Raw genomic sequence first — 24,348 nt, forward strand, 5'->3', positions numbered from 1 at the left:
AAAATCTCATTTCTCTTTAATATTCTTAATAGTCAATACCAAATTGCTCTCTCCTTGTATTTCTATGGCAATGCATATTATTGAGTCTTTGTCGTGGGCCCTCCTTTCCCACGTGGTAGACCCACTATCTGAACGTAACATGTATTTTAAAATATATTTAGTGCCTACTTAACATACATATGTATGTTTCCATATACATTCTTTCCATGGATGCCAAGTAGACATATATTCCATTCTGTTCGAACAGCATGAACATAATATTATAATTTTATTTGACTATCACTGCCTCAGATTTATGTCATCTTCTATCTTTTCCAAACAACCATGTATAGTTCTAATGGATCGCTATCACCGTGTCTGTCAATGCAGATCATGGCACTGAATCTGACATTGTCAACTAAGAAACCTTCAACCTTGTTTGTTGCCGTATATCTCTGAAGATTCTATTTATCTATTAAACATTTTGACACATGATATCCTCTTCATCTTATTGTTGAAACTGTGTCTTACCTACGATACGTCTTTGCTGCCGCTCTATCATTTATCCTTATTAAATCAATTAATACCCTTTAGTCTAATAATACGTGTCACTACCTTATATACATTATTTTTGTAAGGTCGTATATCAGGCTGCATCACTCATCATATTAATATGCTTCTTCCTTCGCTGCTTGACAACCAAGTCAAAATAGAGGTGCTCAATGAATTTTCATTCCTTTCCCATTGCTTCTTTTAATGAGTGTTTTCAGCAGTAAATCACATGGTTGTTGTATCCTTGTATTTGTGGAGAGTACCACCATCTTATAATCTGGCTTTTAATTCCATCACTGACTTCTTTCTATTGCACATATTATTTAATCCTTTTTCTGTGTTCAATATATATAGATATATATCATGCTCGCATTAAATTTATGATAGAAATTATTGGCCCTTTGCTCGTCTTGTCATTTCTTGGCTATGCCAGATAGATATTCTATTATGTATCACTGCATACTTCAGATCTTAGTCTTTTCATTTGCAATTTGGCTCTAATACCATATTGATGTTTTTAGGATCGATTGCAAATGTAGTTGCATTGCCATCTTAGTATATACTTTCCAAATGCATCAATCTCCTCTTATATGTATTGTAAATCACACATGGAGAGACATGTCTCCTCATGAGACATGTCTATCCATTCTAATTTATAAAATAATAAATATATATAATATCTCATATATATATATATATATATATATATATATATATCACACTTATATATGTATATTTATACTAGTCTCATAGGTTTAGCCCACTGAAGCTACCAAACATTAACATTAGAGCTTACTTGAATATTTCAAATTGAGATGCAAAATAAACTACACATATTTTTGGTACAAGAATTTTCATATTATTACATCTTTAGAATATAAATTAACTATTGCATTAGTCTTAAAATAATTAAAAATTAATAAATAGTAATTGATTTAAACAATAGATAATGATAAGAGTAGTATAATAGATTTTATTGAGGAGTTGTGTACTATATTACAATTTTAATATATAATATATTAAAAAATATTTTCTTATTAGAAATGTTAGTACAAAAATTTGGATCATCGATACTTAACACTCTTCATATATTTATATATTTAAAAATAAAAATACTAAAAAATCAAGAAATAAACATAACTCACTAGAAAAAGAAGCAAAGACAACTACAACCGATGAATATTGCAATTTTTCAAACCCCATCAAAATCGCATTTATGCCTATTATCCTTGGATGATAATAATGATAGATCTTTGATTCATCCTCATAAATCATATAAAGCTTCCTCTTCAATGACCTCACCTTGGAATTTCTGAAGCCACTATACAATTTTGCAAAATGATTTTTTTTCTTTTTTCTTGGTGAATTGTAAATTGGAAAAATTGTAGACCAAATTGGATTGATTGAGATGAGAATAGGTAAAAGCATATATTTATAGATGTGCATAGAATAAACTTGTAGGGAAAGTGTCTTCCCTATGGTTGGATTCTTCCTCTGGAACCCGAAAACTAGTTAGTGGCATACAAGTTGTGAAGTCCTACAAACTAGACATTGTTGAAAAGTATTTTGAAAACTTTCTAAATAAGTTTAGATAAGATGAATCAATGAGAAACTCAGTGATTAAGCTAATTTAATGGTCTCTATCATGGGTAGGAACTAATAATTTTGAAAATCTTTGTTGGTTAACAGTTTGTCCCTCACCTTGAATTGCCTTTACCTTGACTCCTTACACCCAAGATTGTGAAAAACAAGCTATCAACAATAGATTGTATTAGTGCAATCTGATGTCACTTCCCTGAATTGAAGGGTATAGGTACCCTATATGCAAGATGTGTAATGAATTATGTTTTAAATTGATCTAAGGGCAAGGCATGCTCTTAACCTAAGAGCAGAAGAGGATTAAACCAAGTTACTCATAACTATAAGAAACTTAGGTAGGTTTAGGATTAACTACTAACACTACTCCTAATCCTAAATGCACATTAAAACTATTGAATGCAATCAACAACAAGAGAGTAGAACAAATTAAATGATGCAGTAAGACTTAGCTCACCTTGTCAAGCTACAACTCTTAGATCGCCCCTAACTTGAACAATTTCTTACTAACCATACCTACTCTTTGACATTGTATGAAATACAACCAAGGAAAAGAGAATAAATACATATGATGACAACACTCAGATTGCTTGAGCTATTAATACTTGTACTGACTCTTAGATTAGCTAGCTATTAATAGTTTCACATGCACTTGTCCTACAATTCCAAGGAGAAAACTAATCTACATGCATGTTAGCTTGAAAAAAAAGAGACAATGAATGGAAAATAGATAACCAAACATCATCATACCCCTCCCTACAATCTTTTGATTCTCACTCAATAGTCTCAGCTATAGGGAGAAAGATTGTAGAACAAATTGTCGATCTTATTAACCTCATAAAATGTTACATATATAGGCCTTCTCAATATGGCCAGTTACAATAGATGATTGCATCATAAAGCATCTCTAAATAGAGAAAAAATCCAAAAATAGGACAAGCTGGAATCATTGTTTATACAGAGACTGACCATAACACCATAAATGGCTACAAAAAGGAGGAGAGAAAGGCAGATGCCTGGAGGAATGACAAGAAATCATGTCTTCTTAGTAGTAACTACTTTAGCTCTGTAAGCTTTCATAACATTAGTTAGTTTGTCCAAATCCTCGACACTTGGGAGGATTATGTTGTTAGCTTGAACCATCTAGTAGTAGTGCATTTTTGTTAGTTCATCTATTCTTAGCAGTTTTTGATTGGAGCTTCTCTGATCCCATGGGTGCCACATATCATCTTTTCACCACTTCGCAACCTTATTTTTGCATTGGCCATGTCGACTCGCAAGAATGCGAGGACTTCTTTTAACTCTAGATTGCTTTGTCATGCTACTTATTGCTCTCTTTTAGTAACCATGGAAATCAAGTGAAATTGCCATTTATCATCCCTTCATAGCTTCGCAACTTAACTTTCATCATGTGGAACACAAGTTGCAAAGTTGCAATCACTATCTTGAAAGACTGCTATGTTGTTTCATGGCTTGGTGACCAAATAATTTAATTGCCACTGAAACCTTGCGACGATGCAATAGCCTTTAACTATTTTGATTACTTCTACTTTTGCAACTTAAAATTTGTATTCATGGCTTACTCATGTGAAACTGTGATTTATATATTTTCACTACTTCACAACTTAAAAATGAGAGTTTAGTTGACTACATGCAATGAAGAAAAAATACTGCACCTTCACAACTTGGACTTTAGAGCTTATTTGATTGCTTTTGATGCTGCGATCGTTCAAACTTTGATTGTCATTTTATGGTCTTTGCACCATCATAGCTTATAATTCTTCAAGCCAGGAACAAGTTGCGATCTAGTGATGACCATTGAACTGACTACCTCACATCTTTGTCGCAGTCTGGGACTTAACTTTCCTTTCACTTGTAGTGTTGCGCTAGCCCTTAAATCTTACTATTCTGATTACTTACAACTTTATAACTCAAAATTCTAACCCTATGAAGCCACAAATAGATACTTTCACTCCTTCACAACCCTAGCCTTAGATTACTCTTAACTCCTTGTGATGATGTGACTACTCAAACCTTAACTGATGTGGTTAGCTCTCACTACTTTGCAACTTAAAATTTCTTGAATATCTTTTAACCTACAATATTGTGATGACCATTTAGAGTTAACTGTTTCACTCTATCGCAACCTCACATCCGTAAATTTTAACCACAACTTTAACCAAGTGAGGATGCAATGATAGACTTTCGTTGCTTCACTACCTTAGCCTCAGATTAACTTTAACTGTTTTTGAAGATGTGATAGCCTTAATCTTAACTATTTTTGTTACCCCTTTCACACTTTCAAAACTTGGACTTTAAATCATCATTTAATCCTATAGAGCTATGATTATGAGCTTTTTAGTGCTTCACTATCTTAACCATAGGTTAGCCTTAACTTCTTGTGAAGGTGAAAAAACCTTTATTCAAATTGTAGTGGTTATTCCCTGCATCATCACAACTTGGAATGTATGAAGCTTTGTTCAAGTTGCGGCCTTTGATTTGATCCTCATTTGACGATTAGGAATCCATCTCCAAGGGTAATTGACCTTTCAAACTGTGACATAGAGATTCCTATGCATTCTACATTGTTGATTTTATTTCCATCTTCGTTCTCGCCACCTTTGACTAGGGTGTTCACCATTGTGTATAGATCAAGCATTCTTGAAGGCTTTTGTTTCTTCCTCTGCATTTGATCAAATTTCCTTCTCCTCAATTTGCCTCTGTGACTTCTTGCTTGGATCCAATGAGCTCTGTTTCATTCCTTGCAATTTCAAAGATGAACTTGTTTCCTTTAATCATGCTATTCTCTTCTTGTTTCCAAATTTTTCTGTGTTAATGTGATCTTTCCTCCAACTGAACCCATTAGGATGAGAGTCTTTGGCTACACATTGGAATTTACCAAATAGACGGGTTTCTTCTCATCTACGGGATATGCTTGACACTTATAAGCCCTTATAGACACACCTAGTAGACAAATAAGCATTGACTTCCTTCTTGGTTGAGCTTTGAATGGGGGGAGATGAGATAGAAAGCCTTCCTAGTCATCACATAGACATGAACATTGACTTGATTGGACTTGACTAGACAATAAATTAAAGTTCAAAACTAGGGAATTGAAAGTGCTCTAACAATCTTATATTTATATAAATGAATTATGTTATTCAAAGCTTAATTATATATTTTATATTAAATATAATAATAAGTAAAATTAAAGGGTGTGATCATACAAGCGTAAGTGCACTAGATCCCATTAGAACTTCGTAGTTAAGTACGCTTGGGTTGGAGTAGTACATTGGGAAGGCCTCTTTGGAACCAAGTTTTTTTATTAATTTAAATAGAAAGTTTCATTGAAAAGAAAGAAAAATTAAATTATAAAATTATTTTTTAAATACTATAATGATTAAAAATAATATAATTGTCAAATAAAATAGGAGAAAATTATTCAACCTCCATATATATATATATATATATATATATATATATATATATATATATATATGTATGTATGTATATATGTATGTATGTGTGTATGTATGTATGTACACACACACACACACATATGTATATAATTTAATTTAAATTAGTATAATTTTTTCCTATGAAATATTTTTAAATCAAAAATCAATTTTGAAATTTGAAATCATTCCATATAATTTTGTTAATAAAAAATTGTTTCATGAAAAATTAGAAATTTATCCTTATCTATAAAAAATTATATTATAATAATGGAAAGAAAAAAGGAAAATCTAAAGCAAAAAGATTAAGTAATATCAAATTTGAAATTTTTTTTAAATTTTTTTTTTTTAATTCTAATTACATAAATGCTTAAATTTTTTTAATTTTCATGTTGTTAGTTGACAACTTTATATCTAACAATTGGAAGGTGAAGATGCCTTAATGGTGTTTGGGGAGGGAGACAGGTGTCGGAGGAAATTAGGAAAAATTTTAACCAGAAAAAACCAAGGTTCCCCTTTGCAAAGTAAGTTTTGATGAGGCTTTCAAAAGAGACCTAGGAAGATCGAGAATTGGTGTAGTTTTGAGGGATCATAGGGGTCAAGTTCAAAAAGTACTTTATGATAGTATTCTCAATGACTCAAACAATGTGGTAGAGGCAAGAGCCTTACTCAAAGGTGTGAAACTAGCTTTGTCTATGTGAATCCCAAGGACCTCTTAAATCCTCAAGATGTCAACATCTCCAATCCCATGAAGACACCATCTCCAACTAGTGAATATACAATTACTGTAACTAAAGCTCCCATTGAATCATGATATTGAGCTCTCCAAGCACATGACCCACCATCTCCCAAATTTGAAAATCATCTAGGTCCACACATCACACTAAGTGAAACTAAAATTTTCAAACAATAGAAATACACCATGCTATAGGATGCTACAATCAACTATTTAGGTACTCACTTATCATCTATCCTCTTTTACCAAAACAACCATGCTAGTGCACAAGTGGCCATAGACAAGGTTAACTAACAAGTCTACATCAATATCAAATCAAATCTACCAGATATAGATAGTCCACATCTAATTTACACCGCTACAATTAAATGGATGGTCTACACACTTGATTGCATAACTTATAGATCCAATCATAGTAACATGAAAACTCACTATCACACTAGTGACTTGTAAAAATGACATCTCAAAGAGAACAATAGTGAAGATTTGTGGGTGTCATCCTCACCTTAGTTTTACCTTCTCCTTGGAGGGTTTCTAGGTAACCAAATTTCTTGTGTTATGTGTTGAATTTACTTTATGCTATATGATGTATGATTGAGTTATTTTAGTTTACATGCTAAAGTATGAGATGGATTTTAGGTGAATTATTTTAGAGGTTGAAGTTCTATATGTTGATTCACCCCCCCCCCATCTTAGACTTTACTTTTCCATTGTTAATTCTAACAATTTGTATCATAGCTAAATTCTCTTGAAGGAAAGCTTGATAGCTTGAGAGTTCACATCTTGAAGATGGAAGTCTACAAATTGGAAAAGAATAATGAGAACTAGAAGATTGAAATGCAGCTTGTCCTACATCAGTTAAATGAAGCAAGAGCTAGAAAAGAAGGAAAGAGATAGCTATACAAAAAAATGACACACAATACAAAGAAATAAACACTGCTAGATTATTTGCAGGTAGAAACTTTGAAGAGTTTGATGAAGCAATTGCAAATCTGATGGAAAAGAACAATGCCCTAAATGAAGAGGTTAAGAATCTCAAGCAAGAACAAGAAGTAAAATAAGTATTATTGTGTGAGATAATTGAAAAGAAAAAGAAAGTTGAGGAAGAAAAAGTCATGATTGAAGAAGATAAAAGAATACTGGCTAACAAACTTGAAGAGAAGATATTAGATGTGCAAAATCTTGGTAACATGCAATTGGATACAATGAATCAGTTGATGCGTGAAAATAATGAATTGAATGGAAAAGACATTGAGATCACAACCTTGAAGTCATTCTCTTTCTTGTTATGATCATCATCCCCTCTAGTTCTGTGAGTCTTTTGACAAGTTGATCGTGAATGGAATCTCTTTCTTTCCAAGCTTAAAGTCCTTCACTTGTTGGCCCATTGTGGTAGTGCAAGTGTAGTCGACAAAATTCTTGTGCCTATTTTTGTTATCCCTTCCATCACTGGCTTCACCATCACCTGTCCCTCCCTGGCCAATCACTCCATCCTTAGCCTTATTATCTAGTTCAATTCCCTGCCCCCACCCTGGTTTTTATTGGAAATATAAGAGGAGTAACTAAGAGGGGAGGGGTGAATCAATTACTAATAAAATAAATCCTAGATCCCTTGGATGTCAGTACAAAGTAATCTCTAAAATTGAACTCTGCTATTGCTCAGTAGACACACAGAAAATGTTGTAGCTTGGTAAATATTGAGAATACTCAAAAAACACTTATCCTCGTGCCCTCATACAACCTTTCACTTCTCTAAATGTGATGACTACCACTTCAGCCCCCACATCAGATGGTTGCTCCCCTAAACCACTTTACTAATATGTACCAAGCCTCATTCTTATTTGATCTAGTTGTTGATGGTATCTAGCAGTTTGTCCTCCTCTCCATACCCCACTGCACCTCCTTCTACCTTAGTCACGCTAGTCAAAAATCTTGTCCTATGAATCTTTGGTTTGATGTTGAGTGTAATTCTTTCCATCACTCCTTGCATGCATCCTTTGTAGCCCATTCCCCCTTGCAAACTCAATTGCGCTCCTAAATCACCTCTTTATTCATCACAAAAAGCAATTGTTTATGAATTCATAGTGCAGATCCATTTATGACACACTTGCCTATGACCCAAAATTCTTCTAGTGCACTTTGTTCCCCTGCCATCCTCCCCCACCTTCCACCCTTGATTGGTACTCCCTGGTTTCCCATGACTCCACTCTATATGATATCCCTGGCCAATGAACCATTCACCCTACCTCTCAAACCCATAGCCATCTTTTCACTCCCTCCACAGTTTACAAGGTCATTAGACTCATGAGATTTAGTAGAGCTACCGACAAGGATGATTTTTAGGTAGAGCTTTTAAGCTTATTATTTTGATTATATGCCCCACCCTTCCGGTGCTCTTCAATAGGGTGGTGTGTACTAGTTTCCCTACTTCTTGGTTGAGGCATGTGATTTATTTGATTCACAAATCTAGGCTACCATCAGACCCTATCAGCTACTGAACCATCATGATTGGGCATACCTTTTCCAAACTTTATGCCACAGTTCTGAACATTATTATTACCAGACATCTTGGCAGTGACATTATCATGCTAGAGGACATGTGGGATTCTATGCAAATTATCAGAATATGGACGACATTTTAACCTTGTGGGCTATCATTGAGGAGGGTCGACATCATACTATGGAAGTCTATTTCTATTTCATAGATTTCTATAAGACCTTTGACTCAGTGCCTTGAGGTGCTCTCTTTCAGAGACTCAAAGACATTGGTACTCCAGATATACTAGTGACAACAATTATGAGAGTCTACAAGATAGTGATTGGCAGATTTTAGACTCTGAAGGGATTTTCAAATCTGATTCATAGCACCATCGGGGTGAAGCAGGGCTTTCCACTCTCCCCTTTGTTATTCGACATCTATATTGATGAGCTTGAGGCCTCCCTCAATGAGGCTTTACTCCCCGAGGATGGCTACTACTTGCACCAAGTTTTGATCTCCATTCTCCTATTAGCAGATGATATGGTCCTTTCAACCTCTTATCAGGAGGGGCTCCAAAGGCGTATTGATGGATTGGCCTCATTTTGTAACAAGTGTTAGCTGGTGGTGAACTTGAGCAAGACTCAGGTCATGGTCTTCAATTGTATAAAGACCTCACATCTTCACTTCAACTTCTAGGGTTAGCAAATTGAGATTGTCTCCTTGTACACTTATCTTAGGGTCAAGTTTTTTGGACCCTATTTTAGCATGAGACCAACCCACCTTGTTAGAGTGGCCAAGGGCATGGGCTCCCTTGCTATTTTAGAGAGACAATGCTTCTTACACCACTTCCAGGACACTAAGTCCAAGTTATCTTTCTTGGAATCTTTGGTTAGACCCATAGTTCTTTATGGTGCAATGGTTTGGGATTATGTATTCTTAATTTTGATTGGGTCTTGATCGAGCGGATGCAGACCCTTCTCCTCCAATGGATAATCTGTTGCCACCACTACACTCCACATAGTATTGTTTTGGTCGAGTTTGAGGCTCACCCTTTCCAACTTAGCACCATTTTTTACCTGATTTGGTTTATTCACTGTCTTAGAGGCTTCACAAACTTGACTAAGGGTTGACAAAGATATTCATACCTTTCTTACCATTCCTTTGCAGACATTGCTAGCTAATCAAGGATGACCACTGATCATTCTTGGTATACCTAAACCACTATCTTACTAAGCTCAATCAAGATTGACATCAATCATCTTCCACCATACTAGTTCTCCTTAGATGCTCCTACCTATCTCCTCCCTTCTTGGAAGGAGTTGAATAGACATGTCAGACTCGACATTTACAAGCAGTACATCTCCATGACTTGGATCAACAATCCTAGTGGTTTACACCCTCGGATGGCCTTCTACTCATAGCACTTTCTAGTGACTTGTGATGTTGTTACTGTTCATCCCTCTTATTTGAGTCAACAATGGAATCATACCCTCTACATCGCCCTAGGGTCTTTTAGAGTTGGATCACACCAACTTCATTGCAAGACTAATCACCACATAACTAGAGAGGAACGAGTGTGTCACCTTTACACCATATCTGAGATAGAGACTCAAACCCACTTTGTCTTTAGATTCCCCATCTACTATGAGATCAAAAGCAAGTTCCACTACCTATTCAGAGATTGCAAATCCATCTCAGGATTTTTCAGTTACTCTGATTAGCAGTGCTTAGCGCCCTTTGGGAGAGCTCCCATCTGAGAGACCACACTTTACAAATCTTGTTTCATCAAAGGTAGACCTTGGATCTTCTCATCACAAACTTCTTTCCTTCCATGCCCACTTCTAGGGGCATGAGACAACCACATACACCCATCTCCACATACACCAAAATAGTCAGACCTCAATGTGTGCTCCTTATACAACAGTGCACCCTATCTCCAAGTTGCTAAATAGAGATAGACAAAGCCAATCCTTAACCCTTTCTCATCCTAGGCCTTGTCCCTCTATGTGGGATTTCTTTGTACCAAGAAAGGACTGATGATCCTTCTCTCTCTGTTCTTCTTGTTTCCCTTTTTCTTCCTTTCCTGTTTGGTGTTTTTTCCTTGGATGCCTTTTAGTGCTCCTATTGTTTTATTGTTCTCTACACTATTGTATCATTCAATCCCTTAGACCCTTGTTGGCCCCCTATTGGACATTAATATCTTTATCTTATCTTATTTTATCTAATTAATAAATACAAGTACATACTACTATGTCATTAGAGTGAAAACTGACATAAGTGATTTCCCACCATTAAAACCTTAAAGGAGAGTAATTGCAATTTACAAAGCTAAGAAATTTCAGTAACATTATAATGTATAGGTTTAAGATTCTAGAATCATAAAACTAGAAGAATGAGACAGCCAGAAATATACATATATGTGGTGAGAACCCTTCTATTTAAAAAAATTGACTCTCCAAAACATCAAGCATATGTATTTGTCAACAAGTGACCAAACATTTTTAGGCTTTAAGCCTTTACATGGAGATTTACATCTTGTTTCATCCTAGAGAATATCTGTCAGCATAACTCTTTTGAAATTAATTCCTCTAGTCTCTCTCTCTCTCTCTCTCTCTCATTATAAATCAACAAAGGCACTAACATATATAGAGTTCAACATAAGAGGTAGGTTCCCATGGTTTCCAAAACCATCTTTAACACATAAGAGGTAAGTTCACACATAATGTAGAAATAATTTAATGACAGGTTGCACATAGTGAATTTCAAAGCAACAACACCTATCTCATCCATAATTTTCAGCTTGGCAAATACAATGCAAGTACAACATAGAGATTATCATGACATATCTTCTCATAACTTAGCACCTTCCAAGTGGATACCAACTTTTTTAAAAATAAAGAATATGTCATCTCATCACTTTTCTTTTAAGATGCCAGCTCATCAAAAGATTCCACAAAGAATAAAAACTTAGAAAGTTAATATTTTAAGATAAATCAATAATTTAAATGACTCAATATTTTATTTTAGAATGTAAAGTTGAGACACCTTATTACCAACAATAGTTGTAGTAATATTAGAGCTCAATATCTTTCTAACCTTTTGTATCAAATTATTATTGGTCGAAACATTATTTATTGAAAGATGTTTGAAAGATAATCGGTTGTTTATGATTCATTTAGTGGTAAATATAATATTAACTAATACTGGAAATTCAGGATGTGCTTAAGCCAATGTGAGTATCAGCCACAAACAAAAAGAAGTGGCATTATTCCTGAGCACTGATGATTGCAATTATGAGGTTGTTTATTGGAACTTGTTAAATTCATGGGCAAAAACCGATAGTATGGACCTACAAGATGTCATACTAGGGAGACTTACATTCACTAGTTATTCCACCACATTCAAAGAGATGAATGTCAAGGTTGGTTCTTTGGCCAGGAAACTCGGGGATCTAGGGCCAGTGAGTGCAAAAATGGAAAAAAGAAGATCTTCAGTGTTAGATTAAGTGCAAGTTGTGTTATCTGACATGATCAAAATTGTCAATGAAGAGAAGCTAGAGCAATATGATATCGTTAAAGTATATGGTCTAAGTGAAGGTTATATGGAGAGTTGTTTTCTGTCGTTGCTAGAGCCCACGTGGCTTTAAGAGGCTACCGCCATGGGAGATGATGAATGGAGGAATATTGCAGATGCGTTCTGGAACTTTTTGTCTGAATGTTTTGCAGGGATGACAGTAGAAATCCATATGCCATTCATAGTCTTATCAATGGAGATCCCTTTTCAAATTTACACGAGTACATCTCAAAGTTCTCTAGCTTGGGTGAAATCATCATCTTGGGAGACTTTAAAGCTCAAACCAGAGATCTTCAAACCCCTCAACATGATCATGTTTCTGATTCGATCTATATTATGGAGTCAGATCCAACCAGTATGGGTTTTCACGGTGACTCTTTGGACAACCTTGGGCCTCTTTCTTGTTATGATTGTCATCTCCTCTAGTTCTGAGTCTTCTGACTTGTTGATTGTGAATGGACTCTCTTACTTTTAGAGCTCAGAGTCCTTCACTTGTTGGCCCCATTGCAGTGATGCGACTGTGGTTGACTACGTTCTTGCGCCTACTTCTGTTATCCCTTCCATAACTGGCTTCACCATCACTCATCCCTCCCTAGCCAATCACTCCATCCTCAACCTTATTGTTTGCCTCACTTCCCCACCCCCACCCTAGTTCTTCCCCCCACCTTATTCCCCATGCCCTCGTACAACCTTTCACTTCTTTGAAGGTGACAACTACCTCTTCACCCTCCATATCAGACGTTTGCTCCCCCTAGACCACTTTACTAATCCCTCCTAGGCCTCATTCTTGTTTGATCTAGTTGTGATGGTATCTAAGAATATGCCCTCCTCTCCATACCCCACCACACCCCCTACCCCCATAACTGTGCTAGTCAAAGTTCTTGTCCTATGAATCTTTGGTTTGACATTGAGTGTAAGTCTTTCCATCACTCCTTGCACGTATCCTTTGTTGCCCATTCCCCCTCCTACACTCAACTATGCTCCTGTATCACCACCTTATTTGTCATATGAAGTGATTATTTGTGGCTTCATAGTGTAGATCCATCTATGACATGCTTGCTCATGACCTAAAATTATTTTGGCGCACTTTGTTCCCTTGCCATTCTCCCCCACCTTCCACCCTTGATTGGCACTCCCTAGTTTGCCATGCCTCTACTCTCTATGACATCCCTAGCCAATGACCCACTCGCCCTACCTCCCCCACCACTACTATCTTTTCACTACCTCCATAGTTTGTGAGGCTATCAGACTAATGGTATGTAGCAAAGCCACCGAAGAGGATGGTTTTTAGGAAGAGATTTTAAGCTCAGTACTCTGATTCTATGCCCTACCCTCCCAATGCTCTTCAATCAAGTGGTGTGTACTGGTTTCCCTACTTCTTGGTTGAGCCAACATGATTTATTCAATTCACAAATATGGGATGGCATCAGACCCCATCAACTACAGGACCATCATGATTGGGCATACCTTTGCCAAGCTTTACGTTATAGTTTGAAACATTATTCTTTCCTTACAACTTGATAGGCAACATTGTTGTGCTAGAGGATAGGCAAAATTCTATGCAAATTATCAGATTATGGATCACATTTTAACCTTGCAAGTTATCATTGAGGAGGCCTGACACCGTATTGCAAAAGTCTATTTCTGTTACGTAGACTTCTGCAAGGCCTTTGACTTAGTGCCTTGGGGTGCTCTCTTTCAAAGACTTAGAGACATTGGTACTCTAGATATACTAGAAAGAGACTCTGTGAGATAGTGGTTGGCAAATTTAAGACTCCAAAGGGATTTTTAGATCTAATTCACAACACCATCAAGGTGAAGTAGGGCTACCCACTCTCCCCTACATTATTCAACATCTATATTGATGAGCTTGAGGCCTCCCTTCGTGAAGCTTTGCTCCCCGAGGATGGCTACTACTTGAACTAGGTTCTAATCTCCATTCTCCTATTTGCAGATGATGTGTTCCTTCCAGTGTTTGATTAGGAGGGGCTCTAGAGGCTTATTGATGTATTGGCCTCATTTTGCGACTAGCGCCAACTGGTGGTGAACCTGTGAAAGACTCGGGTCATGGTCTTCAATTGTCTAAAGATCTTGCATCTTCACTTCAGCTTCTAAGGTTAGCAAATTGAGATTGTCTAGACTTGTACACTTATCTTGGGGTCAAGTTCTCTGGAGCCCAATTTAACATGAGACCGACCCACCTTCCTAGAGTGGCCAAGGGCATGGGCTCCCTCACCCTTTTAGAGAGACAATGCTTTTGACACAACTTCCAAGTTGTCTCTCTTGGACTTTCTAGTTAGACCCATAGTTCTTTATGGTGTTGGTGACTATCTCTTCTTCATTCTAATTAGGTCTCGATCGAGCAGGTGCAAACCCATCTCCTTCATCAAATAATCCATTGCCACCACTACACTCCACACAGTATTGTTTTGGCTAAGTTCAAGGCTCACCCTTTTTGAATTAGTGCCATTTTCAACTTGATTTTGTTCATTCACTGTCTTAGAGGCTTCTCAAACTCGGCTAAGGGAGGACGCATATACTCGTACCATACTTATTGTTCCTTTGTGGATATTACCAACCAATCAAAGATGATTAAGGCTTGTTCTTGGTATACCCAAGTCACTATTGTACTAAGCTTGATCAGGATTGACATTGATCATCTTCTGCCATACTAGTTCTTCTTTGATGCTCCTGCCCATCTCCTCTCTTCTCGCCAAAAATTGAATGGACACGTCAGACTCAACATTTACAAGAAGTTCATCCCCATGACTTGGATCAATCCTCTTGGTGGTTTATACCCTTACATGACCTTCTACTCGCAACACTTACTGGCGATCTACGATGGTATTATTGTTCATCTCTCTTACTTGAGTCGATATTAGAGCCATGCCCTTTGCATCGCCTTGGGATCTTTTAAAGTTGGATCACACTAACATCATTGCCAGATTGATCACTACCTAACTAGAGAGGAATGAGTGTGCCACCTTTGCACCATATCCAAGATAAAGACTTAGACCCACTTTATCTTCAAATGACTCATCTACTATGAGATCAAAAGTAGGTTCTACTATCTATTCAAAGATTACAGAGCTCTTTCAGCCTTTTTCAAGTATTCTAACTAGTGGTGCTTAGCATTCTACCTCCAGGAGAGCTCCTAGCTTAGAGACCACACTTTATAGATCTTGTTTCCTTAGAGCCAAACCTCGGATTTGATCATCACAAACTTCTTTCCTTCCATGCCCACTTCCAAGGGCATGAAATGACCACATACACCCATCTTTGAACACACCAAATCGGTTAGACCTCAATGTGGGTTCCTTGTACAACAGCACCCTATCCCCACTACTACATCGAGACAAAGACGGATCCATGCCCCAACCCTTGCTCTTCTTAGGCCTTATCCCTCTATGCAGGATTTCTTTGTACCAGGAAAGGATTGATGATCCTTCTCTCTCTCTCTCTCTCCCTCTCTCTCTCTCTCTCTTCTTGTTGTTTCCCTTTTCTTGCTTTCCTGTTTAGTGATTTTCCTTGTACACCTTTTTTCGCTCTTGTTATTTTATTCTTCTCCATCTTTCAGTCCCTTAGACCCTTGTTGGTCTCTTTTTGTACAGTAATATCTTTATCTTATGTTATCTAATTAATAAATACAAGTACATACTACTATGTCATTAGAGTGAAAATTGACATAGTTGATTTTCCATCATTAAAACCTTACAAGAGAGTAATTGCAATTTACAAAGCTAAGAAATTTTAGCAACATTATAGCGTATAGGTTTAAGATTCTAGAATCATAAAACTAAAAGAATGAGACATAGCCAAAAATATAGATATACGGGGGGAGAATCCTTCTAGGTAAAAAATTGACACTCCAAAACATCAAGCATATGTATTTTTCAACAAGTGACCATACATTTTCAGGCTCTAAGCCTTTACATGTAGATTTACATCTTCTTTCATTCTGGAGAATATTTGTCAGCATAACCCTTTTAAAATTAATTCCTCAACAAAGGCACCAACATATATAGAGTTCAACATAAGAGGTAGGTTCCCATGGTTTCCAAAACTATCTTTAACACATAAGAGGTAAGTTGACTCATAATGTAAGAAATAATTCAATGACATGTTGCACATGGTGAATTCCAAAGCAACAACACCTATCTCATCCATAATTGTCATCTTGGCAAATACAATGCGAGTACAACATAGAAATTATCATGACCATATCTTCTCATAACTTAGCATCTTCCAAGTGGATGCCAACTTTCAAAAAAATAAAGAATATGTCATCTCATCACTTTTCTTTTAAGATGCCAGCTCACCAAAATATTCGACAAAGAATAAAAACTTAGAAAGTTAATATTTTAAGATAAATCAATAATTTAAATAACTTAATATTTTATTTTAGAATGTAAAGTTGACACACCTTATTCCCAACAATAGTCGTAGTAATATTAGAGCTCAATATCTTTCTAACCTTTTGTCTCAAATTATTATTGGTGAAAACATTATTTCTTGAAAGATGTTTGAAAGATAATCGGTTGTTTACGATTCATTTAGTGGTAAATATAATATTAACTAATACTGGAAATTCAGGATGTGCTTACGCCAATGTGAGTATCAGCGACAAACAAAAAGAAGTGGCATTATTCCTGAGCGCTGATGATTGCAATTATGAGGTTGTTTACTGGTTGTTAAATTCATGGGCAAAAACCGATAGTATGGACCTACAAGATGTCATACAAGGGAGACTTCCATTCACTAGTTATTCCCCAACATTCAAAGAGATGAATGTCAAGGTTGGTTCTCTGGCCAGGAAGCTCGGGGATATGGGGCCAGTGAGTGCAAAAGCCGACAAAAGAAGATTTTCAGGGTCAGATTCTGTGCAAGCTGTGTTATCCAACATGATCAAAATTGTCAATGAAGAGAAGCAGCTAGAGCAATATAGTATAGCAATAGAATCTTGTTTTCCGTCGTCGCTGGAGCCCGCCTGGCTTCAAGAGCCTGCCGCCATGGGAGATGATGAATGGAGCAACATTGCAGATGCGTTCTGGAACTTTTTGTCTGAATGTTTTGCAGGGATGATCGTAGAAATCATTGCAACATTAACTATTACAGAGATATGTCATCGGCTAATTAATGACGTGTGTGATCTAGAGACAATAACCTCAAGCGAAAAGAATTTCAATGTTGCCTCTCACATTCTCAATTGTCTCTCATATTTTCGAACCGACATCATATACGCACCTCTGGCACATGACTGCAGAAATAGCTGCGCTGGAAAAATAATATGTTATGTGGCATCAAACAACGAGCCAGTTGATCGTGCACGTTTCAAGCAGACACTAGAAACGAATGCCATGTGGAAATGCTATGATGACATTGGAAGTTACGATCTTCTTAACAAGCTTCTGATCATAGCAGCCAGTGACTATGTTTCTATATATCTGCAAATGAAGGGTAAACCTCATTTATTTTTAGTAAACAAGTTGGTAGAATGCGGAGCTCAGCTTGGACCAGCCTACAGAATTTTAAGGAATAAAAAGGTGACGGCCCTACTCGCTGCTGTAATTTTTATTCAAGACGAGGACACTAAAATAGAGGTTGCAAAATCATTGCTCAACAAATGCGATATGAAAAAACAAAATGATATGGTAAATACACCAACTGAACATGGATGGAATCCTCTTCACATTGCCTCTTCGGAGGATGAGGCAAATACTTGTCAAATGCTTCTTGACTACGGAGCTGAACCACGCTTCTTACGGCGCGAAGATAGCAAGACAGCCTTCCACATTGCAGTTAAAAGTGGAAGTGATGCAGTTATAAATGTATTTTTGAAACATCCAAATATTATTGACTTTTTTGATTTAAGAGACAAAAATGGAGAGAGCCCTTTAGATATAGCAGTTGCCGAATCAAATATCAAATTGGCAGCGAAGTTGATAGCAAAGTCAAAACAGCCCGAAGTTTATTTTGATAAAGTGGACATAAAACAGCTTCTACGATACTCCATACTGGATGGGTCTGTCCATATTGTTGAAAAGCTATTGGAGAAGGGGACAAAACTGCCAGCTGGCGAATCTGATGAGGGGAAAACAATGTTGCATTTGGCTGCTATGTGTGAAGATGACCGTAATGCAACCGAAATGGTACGAATGGTATTGCAAAGGAATGAAGGAATTTGGAAACGAAAAGTTGCTGGCCAATTGTGACAAAAAAGGGAGGACAAAACTGCTGAAGAGAAATTGCTATTGTTATGGGCCTCTGCAGCAGGTTTAGGTGCCGCTGATGACGTCCTCAGAAATAATAATGATGATCCACTTTGCGAAGTTGGGTAGTGGCAATTTGTTGAAAATGGCCGCTTCTGTGGGCAACATAGAAATGACCAAAGAACTCATCACCAGAGGTTATCAAATCGGGGATATTCACGATGCAGAATGGACCGAACAATTACCACCAAAAGAAAAAGAGAATGTAAACAAAGGTTGTATATATAATCCGTGGACTACCATATTTAGCAAATGAAATGACAACTATATTTTGCTTAACGGTTTCTTGTGTTGTTTGCGGTTTCAAGACAACTTGAGAGGATTGTTGACCAAGCAAACGACCAGCCAACTGTGTTGGACAATCTTGGTAAATTCAGCTCTTCTTAATTACTTTGGGAGACATCGAACTAAATTTGTCTCATGTTTTAATTTTTAATTTATCTTAATTGATCAGGTAGAATTGACTATGCAAAGGGTCTTGCTGCCCTACTTCTTAATCCTTACATAAAACCTCCCATTGTTGTCGGAATTTCTGGATCCTGGGGTATGGGAAAGTCCAGCTTAATGGTACAGGTATCATAAAATTTATATTTAAGCTATATTACTACCGATTTTCTTCATTGTAAATTATTTAACCTTAAATCTTATTTTGCTTTTAAACAATTCAGACAGAAAGTATTTTGCTAAAAACAGCAGCTCAAATGGCATTGTTGCCATCTACATCATTATCGAATTCAGCTTCAGAATTGCCTGAGATCACAGTGCTTGAATTGTCAAGAAAGGGAAGAGAGAAATATGAAGCAATAGAAAAACATGTGGACTTTGACAACAAAGTTAATAGAACCTTATTTTCTGCTATAATTGATAAAATTTGGAGATCGCCAAATAAAAACGACACTATGAAGCCTCAAGAACAGGTATATTCTTCAACGTTGAAGATAAATCTCATGACTCATAATACACATTAAAAATATATTTCAAATAATATTTTAAATTACATGTTTGTTGGCTAGATCGGACATACTGAGAAGGACATACCAACCTAAATATCGCAAGATTTTTAAGGCACTTGCTGCAATGGACGCTAGTGACATGGTAAGAATCCTAGATTGTGATAAATATTCTATTAATACTCAAGTCTATTTACTTATGATGGGTTGGAATTTAATTCGTTCATATTTCCAGTTCAAAGTAAAATCCAGAGAGAATGAAGCACATCAAAATCCACATTCAAAGTCTATGTGGCAAATGGCCAGGGACATGGTGAGAAACTATCTTTATAATAAAAAATGGATGGAGCCATTATAATTGAGAAAGTAAACTTGATTTGAAAGTTCTAATATATTTTCTTTCTAACGACTCACTTTCATTGCAGTTTACAACAAACACTCAACGATCAAAATCAGTTCGTCAATAATCAGCGATAAATTCTCCAATAAAGGAAACTGTCCCAGCTATTTTGACTGTCCAGTACAATGCATGGAAATATAGGAATGAAACAGAAGCACTGGCAGGAATGGCGGTTGAAATTACCAAAGAATTGGAAGGAATAATGACTGAGGCTCAGTGGTTGAGCAGTTGCTGGAGAAATACATGGAAAAAGAGGAAATACCATGTATGGATTGAAGTTATTTTTCCATGTCTTCTTGCAGTTATTTTGGCATGCACAATTACTTGGCTTCTATGGATTATTTTGGACAAGTCAGACAAGTTCAGGAATTGGGTAATACCAAAATATGCATGTTTGCCGACAGCTATAGTTGTAATTGGATGGACGGTCACAAGGTCAGTAATGAGCATTTTAAAACCAGTTAGCAGTCAATTGATGAGCTACATTTCATTCCCAGATCATACAGACAAATTGGGTTATCAAGAAAGAGTGATATCAGATATCAATTTCTTGAAAGATGAAATTGGTAGAAAGCCTTGTATGATCTTCAAGGCTTATTCCTGGATGTGCACCATGATTTCTACATTGTGGTATCTGTTTTTCGATTGGTGGGTCACACCATTGTTTTTCAATTGGAGAATTCTCGGAAGAGCCATGCTAAGTCCAAAAATAGCCCCTGCAGCTGGGGCCAATTTGCGAATAATTGTTTTTATTGATGATCTTGATCGTTGTCAAGAATCCGTCATTTTACAGGTCTGTACGGAGTAATGCTTATTTTTTCTATCTAGCAAGAAGCTCTAATCAATCAATAGGCTGGATAAAACAATATGTAATTTCTATTCCAAATTTATAATATTTAGACATTCGGCACAGGTTTTATCTGCTATCAACCTTGTATTGGCAGTATGTGAAATAAACGTGGTACTGGGAATTGACAAAGGACTAATAGAAAGGGCCATAATTAAAAAGTATGGAGATATGAAAAATAGTAAGTCATTCAAAGATAATCGGGAGCTTGCGGACAGATATTTACAAAAAATAATCCAACTTCCACTTGATCTCCCTGATCCCAGTGAAGAGCAATCTAGGAAGTTTTTGGAAGGACAGTTGGGGGTTTTCCAAGAAACAAGTGAGAGTTCAAATTCAGAATTGAAACGGAACACAGTCATGGACAAAATGACACGACAAGAAACACTTATGCCAGGTAAGAAAAACAAAAATATTTCAGGTAGAGATGAAGAATTGTATTCGTTTATATTATTATTTATCTTTAAGCTATTAAAAATCCCGGCATAACATGAAATGTTTGTTAATCACAGAGGATAGGAGGTCAAGAGAAACAGAAAGTGTTCCGGACGTAGCCATAGATGTTCCTTCGAGAACCACAATTACCGATGACGGTGGTACGAGGCTGATTCTGCTGTTTTTCAAACAAATCCTCTGCAAACTTTTCATCTCTTTCCCATCTATTTGTTTTGGTTGGTATTTGGATAAAATTATAGATAGGTTTTACATAATTTTTAAGAAATAAGTACATGTTGACAATTCTTCAAAATTCTTAGCACATCTAAGATGATGATTATTAAACGATGAAAAATGGATATATACTTAAAATATAATTAAAACAGAATATGATATTATCTTCAAATTTTTGATAGCATTTTATATTAATAATACTTTTCAGCTGATAGTGATAATTTTTAAAAGAAAAAGTGTATAATTATGATAAAATTACTATAAAATATGGTATTCGAACTTTCTATTGTAAATTTTGTATCAGTAATACTCTTTTAGATTAGCATAATTTTTACTGTCATTTTTAGACTTTAAAATTTCTAAAATGATCAGTATTTTTCATATTAAGAATATATGAAATTACAGAAAAGGTACTTTCTATGTTTTGAATATACATTGCAGGCTATTTCCTAATTTAGTTCAAACAACATTTTAAGTATATGCATACCTCAAACAGATATAGCGAACAATAAATATGTTTGAGGGGCAATCTCTTATCAAAGATAAGCTCACCTAGCTATTCATTCAATCAGGAAAGAAAGATGAAACAGAAGAAACCGCAAGCAATGCAGCTCCAGCTCAAACAGGACGAGAAGCTCAGCAACAAGGAGAGGCAGCCATTGCTAAGCATGCTGCAAATAGAATTAGTAATCGGCAAAGCACTAAACTTTAGTTTTGAGCTCTACCTTATGTAGAAAATTGCTTTCCAGTAAAGAAGATTATAATGTTTAAACATTACACATGTTTATGCAGGTAACCAAAATTATTGGTCTCAAATTCCTATAAGAGAGTTGTTGTTCGTTAGATATAGCAAAGGAGAACAAGATGCATTTTGTTACTTCCAACAATTGGCTACTGACAGCAGAAAACTTCCTCGAGAGTGGAAGCGCCATCTCACTTATCACAGATTAGTGTGGAATATATTTTATCTAACAGGAGAAGCCAAGGATTTGGCTGGCTGGCAGGTACAATTGATCACATGGATATTTGTTTGTTGGGAGTGGCGAGAGAATATAGACGTTGTTATTCAGGTATACCAGTTTTCAATAAGTTAACTCTTTTTATGCTGAATTTGAAACTAATATACAAAGAGGAAATGACTCAAAATATTCTCTCTTTTTTGTGCAGAATTGGAACAAAATTGGGATTATTGGAGCCTCGTCATCTGATGGCCCTTCGCTGCAAATGATTGTAGACCATTTTATAGAACTTGAAATGGGGGCTAGCCATCAAAAAGAAACAAAGCAGACCATACTTAAAGTTAGTGATTCTCGAGATGTAAATGATGAAACAGAGAGCAGTAAGAGGGAACAAAAGAAACTGGATGAAGCTGTTGAAGACAATATAATGATGCAAGATACCGGTTGTCCCCTGTTTCAAGAGAAGAAGGAAAAGAAGGAAAAGATGGAGGAGGAGATGAGAGAAGAAAGCCTTCAAGGGAATATTGATGATCAGCAGAGAAATAAAAGGACTGGTCAAGAAAAATTGGACACTGCGGTGATTAAACAAATTCGTAAATTAGAGAAAATGTTGGATGAGTTGAAGAAAGAAATTAATGATCTGAAAGATGAGGCTGTGAAAAAACACAGCAGAAAGAATGAAAAGAGGGAGGAGGAAAAGAGAATGAAGCTAAAACGGTGGGAGAGCTTGAAGTTAGCGTTGGGAAAATATGATGTTCCAATGAATGCCATCCAGGCTTTTCAAAGGTTTAGATTTTACTGCATAGCTGGGCATCTATCATGGCCTTTGTCACAACAAGTTCAGCGGAAAACAGAACACTGATAGCTATGAGGATTGACAGTTGTGACTGCTCTCTGTTCAGTCGTAGTATAAAAAGAACAATGATAGTTATGAGGATTGATTGTTGTAACTGCTCTCTGTTCAGTCATACTAATTTAGTATTTGTATTGTAATTGAAACACCACAAACAACCTTAATTTAAATGTTATTAAACACTTTAGTTGCATTTTATAAATTTAAGTGTTATTAAACACTTTAGTTGCATTTTATTACAATTTTGTTATAAGGACCATTTTTATTAAGTTTAGAAACTATTTAACACTCAGTCTAGAATTCAAAACTTAGTGTGTAATTTTTTGATTGGTTGCTTTTAGACAATAGACTTAAGTTTTACAACCAAAAAGCAGGTGTGCCATTCTTTTACGTTGGATTGCTCATTGCATTGTAGCATTTAAAGAGATATATACACGGCTTAACAGTTTACTCGGATTTGAAAACCAAGTTGACGTCTGGATATGAATCTCTTGATTAAGCCGGTAGGTTTACTCCTTGAAAGATGACTACCAGATTAAAGAAATAGTGCCGAGAAAAGTAGAAACGTGCGGGCAAATGTTGCGTCTACCAGGATTGCCACGCTTGCCTGGTTTTTAATTATTTGTTACGGGTGGCATAATTCTGTGGATTAACGATCATCAGATTAAGCATTCGTAGATTGCAGAACATTTTTCAACCTCAATTATATTTATTTTTTCAAGTCGTGACGTATATTTTTGCTTTTCTTCCTATCCAAACATTTAGTGGACGGTATTACTGGTTTGAACATTAGACAAATAATATGGATAAATATTCTCTTCCAAACATATACATAGAGCAGGCCAAGATGAATATATTCATGTTGTGATCTCACTACAACATAGAGGGGATTAAAGACGATTATAGAGACAATTGATAATTTGAGATGGAAAAAAAGTTTGTTATTGTCGTAAATATTGTTTTTAATTATGTTTTTTTAAGACTGACATAATACAAAGATATTGATTGGGACTTCAAAACAATTTCACTAT

At 36.0% G+C, this 24,348-nt stretch overlaps 2 protein-coding genes across 2 annotated transcripts in view; both read left to right on the forward strand.

Annotated features, from left to right (window-relative positions):
* LOC149557210 (uncharacterized) overlaps window positions 1–18,828 on the forward strand; it is a 65,286-nt gene extending 46,458 nt beyond the window's left edge. Inside the window, exon 3 of the mRNA XM_089785953.1 lies at window positions 16,964–18,828. Coding sequence (XP_089642079.1) covers window positions 17,089–18,582 — 1,494 coding nt within the window. The 5' untranslated portion in view covers window positions 16,964–17,088 and the 3' untranslated portion in view covers window positions 18,583–18,828. The remainder of the gene's footprint in view (window positions 1–16,963) is intronic.
* A 1,186-nt stretch (window positions 18,829–20,014) lies between these two features.
* Window positions 20,015–23,542, forward strand: LOC149557211 (uncharacterized). Its single transcript, XM_089785954.1, has 6 exons — window positions 20,015–20,782; window positions 20,903–21,233; window positions 21,349–21,432; window positions 22,078–22,191; window positions 22,298–22,575; window positions 22,673–23,542. Exons 1-6 carry the CDS (start codon window positions 20,156–20,158, stop codon window positions 23,324–23,326), a joined length of 2,088 nt encoding a protein of 695 aa, XP_089642080.1. The 5' UTR covers window positions 20,015–20,155; the 3' UTR covers window positions 23,327–23,542.
* The last annotated feature ends 806 nt before the right edge of the window (window positions 23,543–24,348 follow it).

Source organism: Cupressus sempervirens, chromosome 5 (genome assembly GCF_028749045.1).
Source record: "Cupressus sempervirens isolate cs-2001-9-10 chromosome 5, ASM2874904v1, whole genome shotgun sequence".
In the NCBI taxonomy this organism is placed as follows: domain Eukaryota; kingdom Viridiplantae; phylum Streptophyta; class Pinopsida; order Cupressales; family Cupressaceae; genus Cupressus; species Cupressus sempervirens.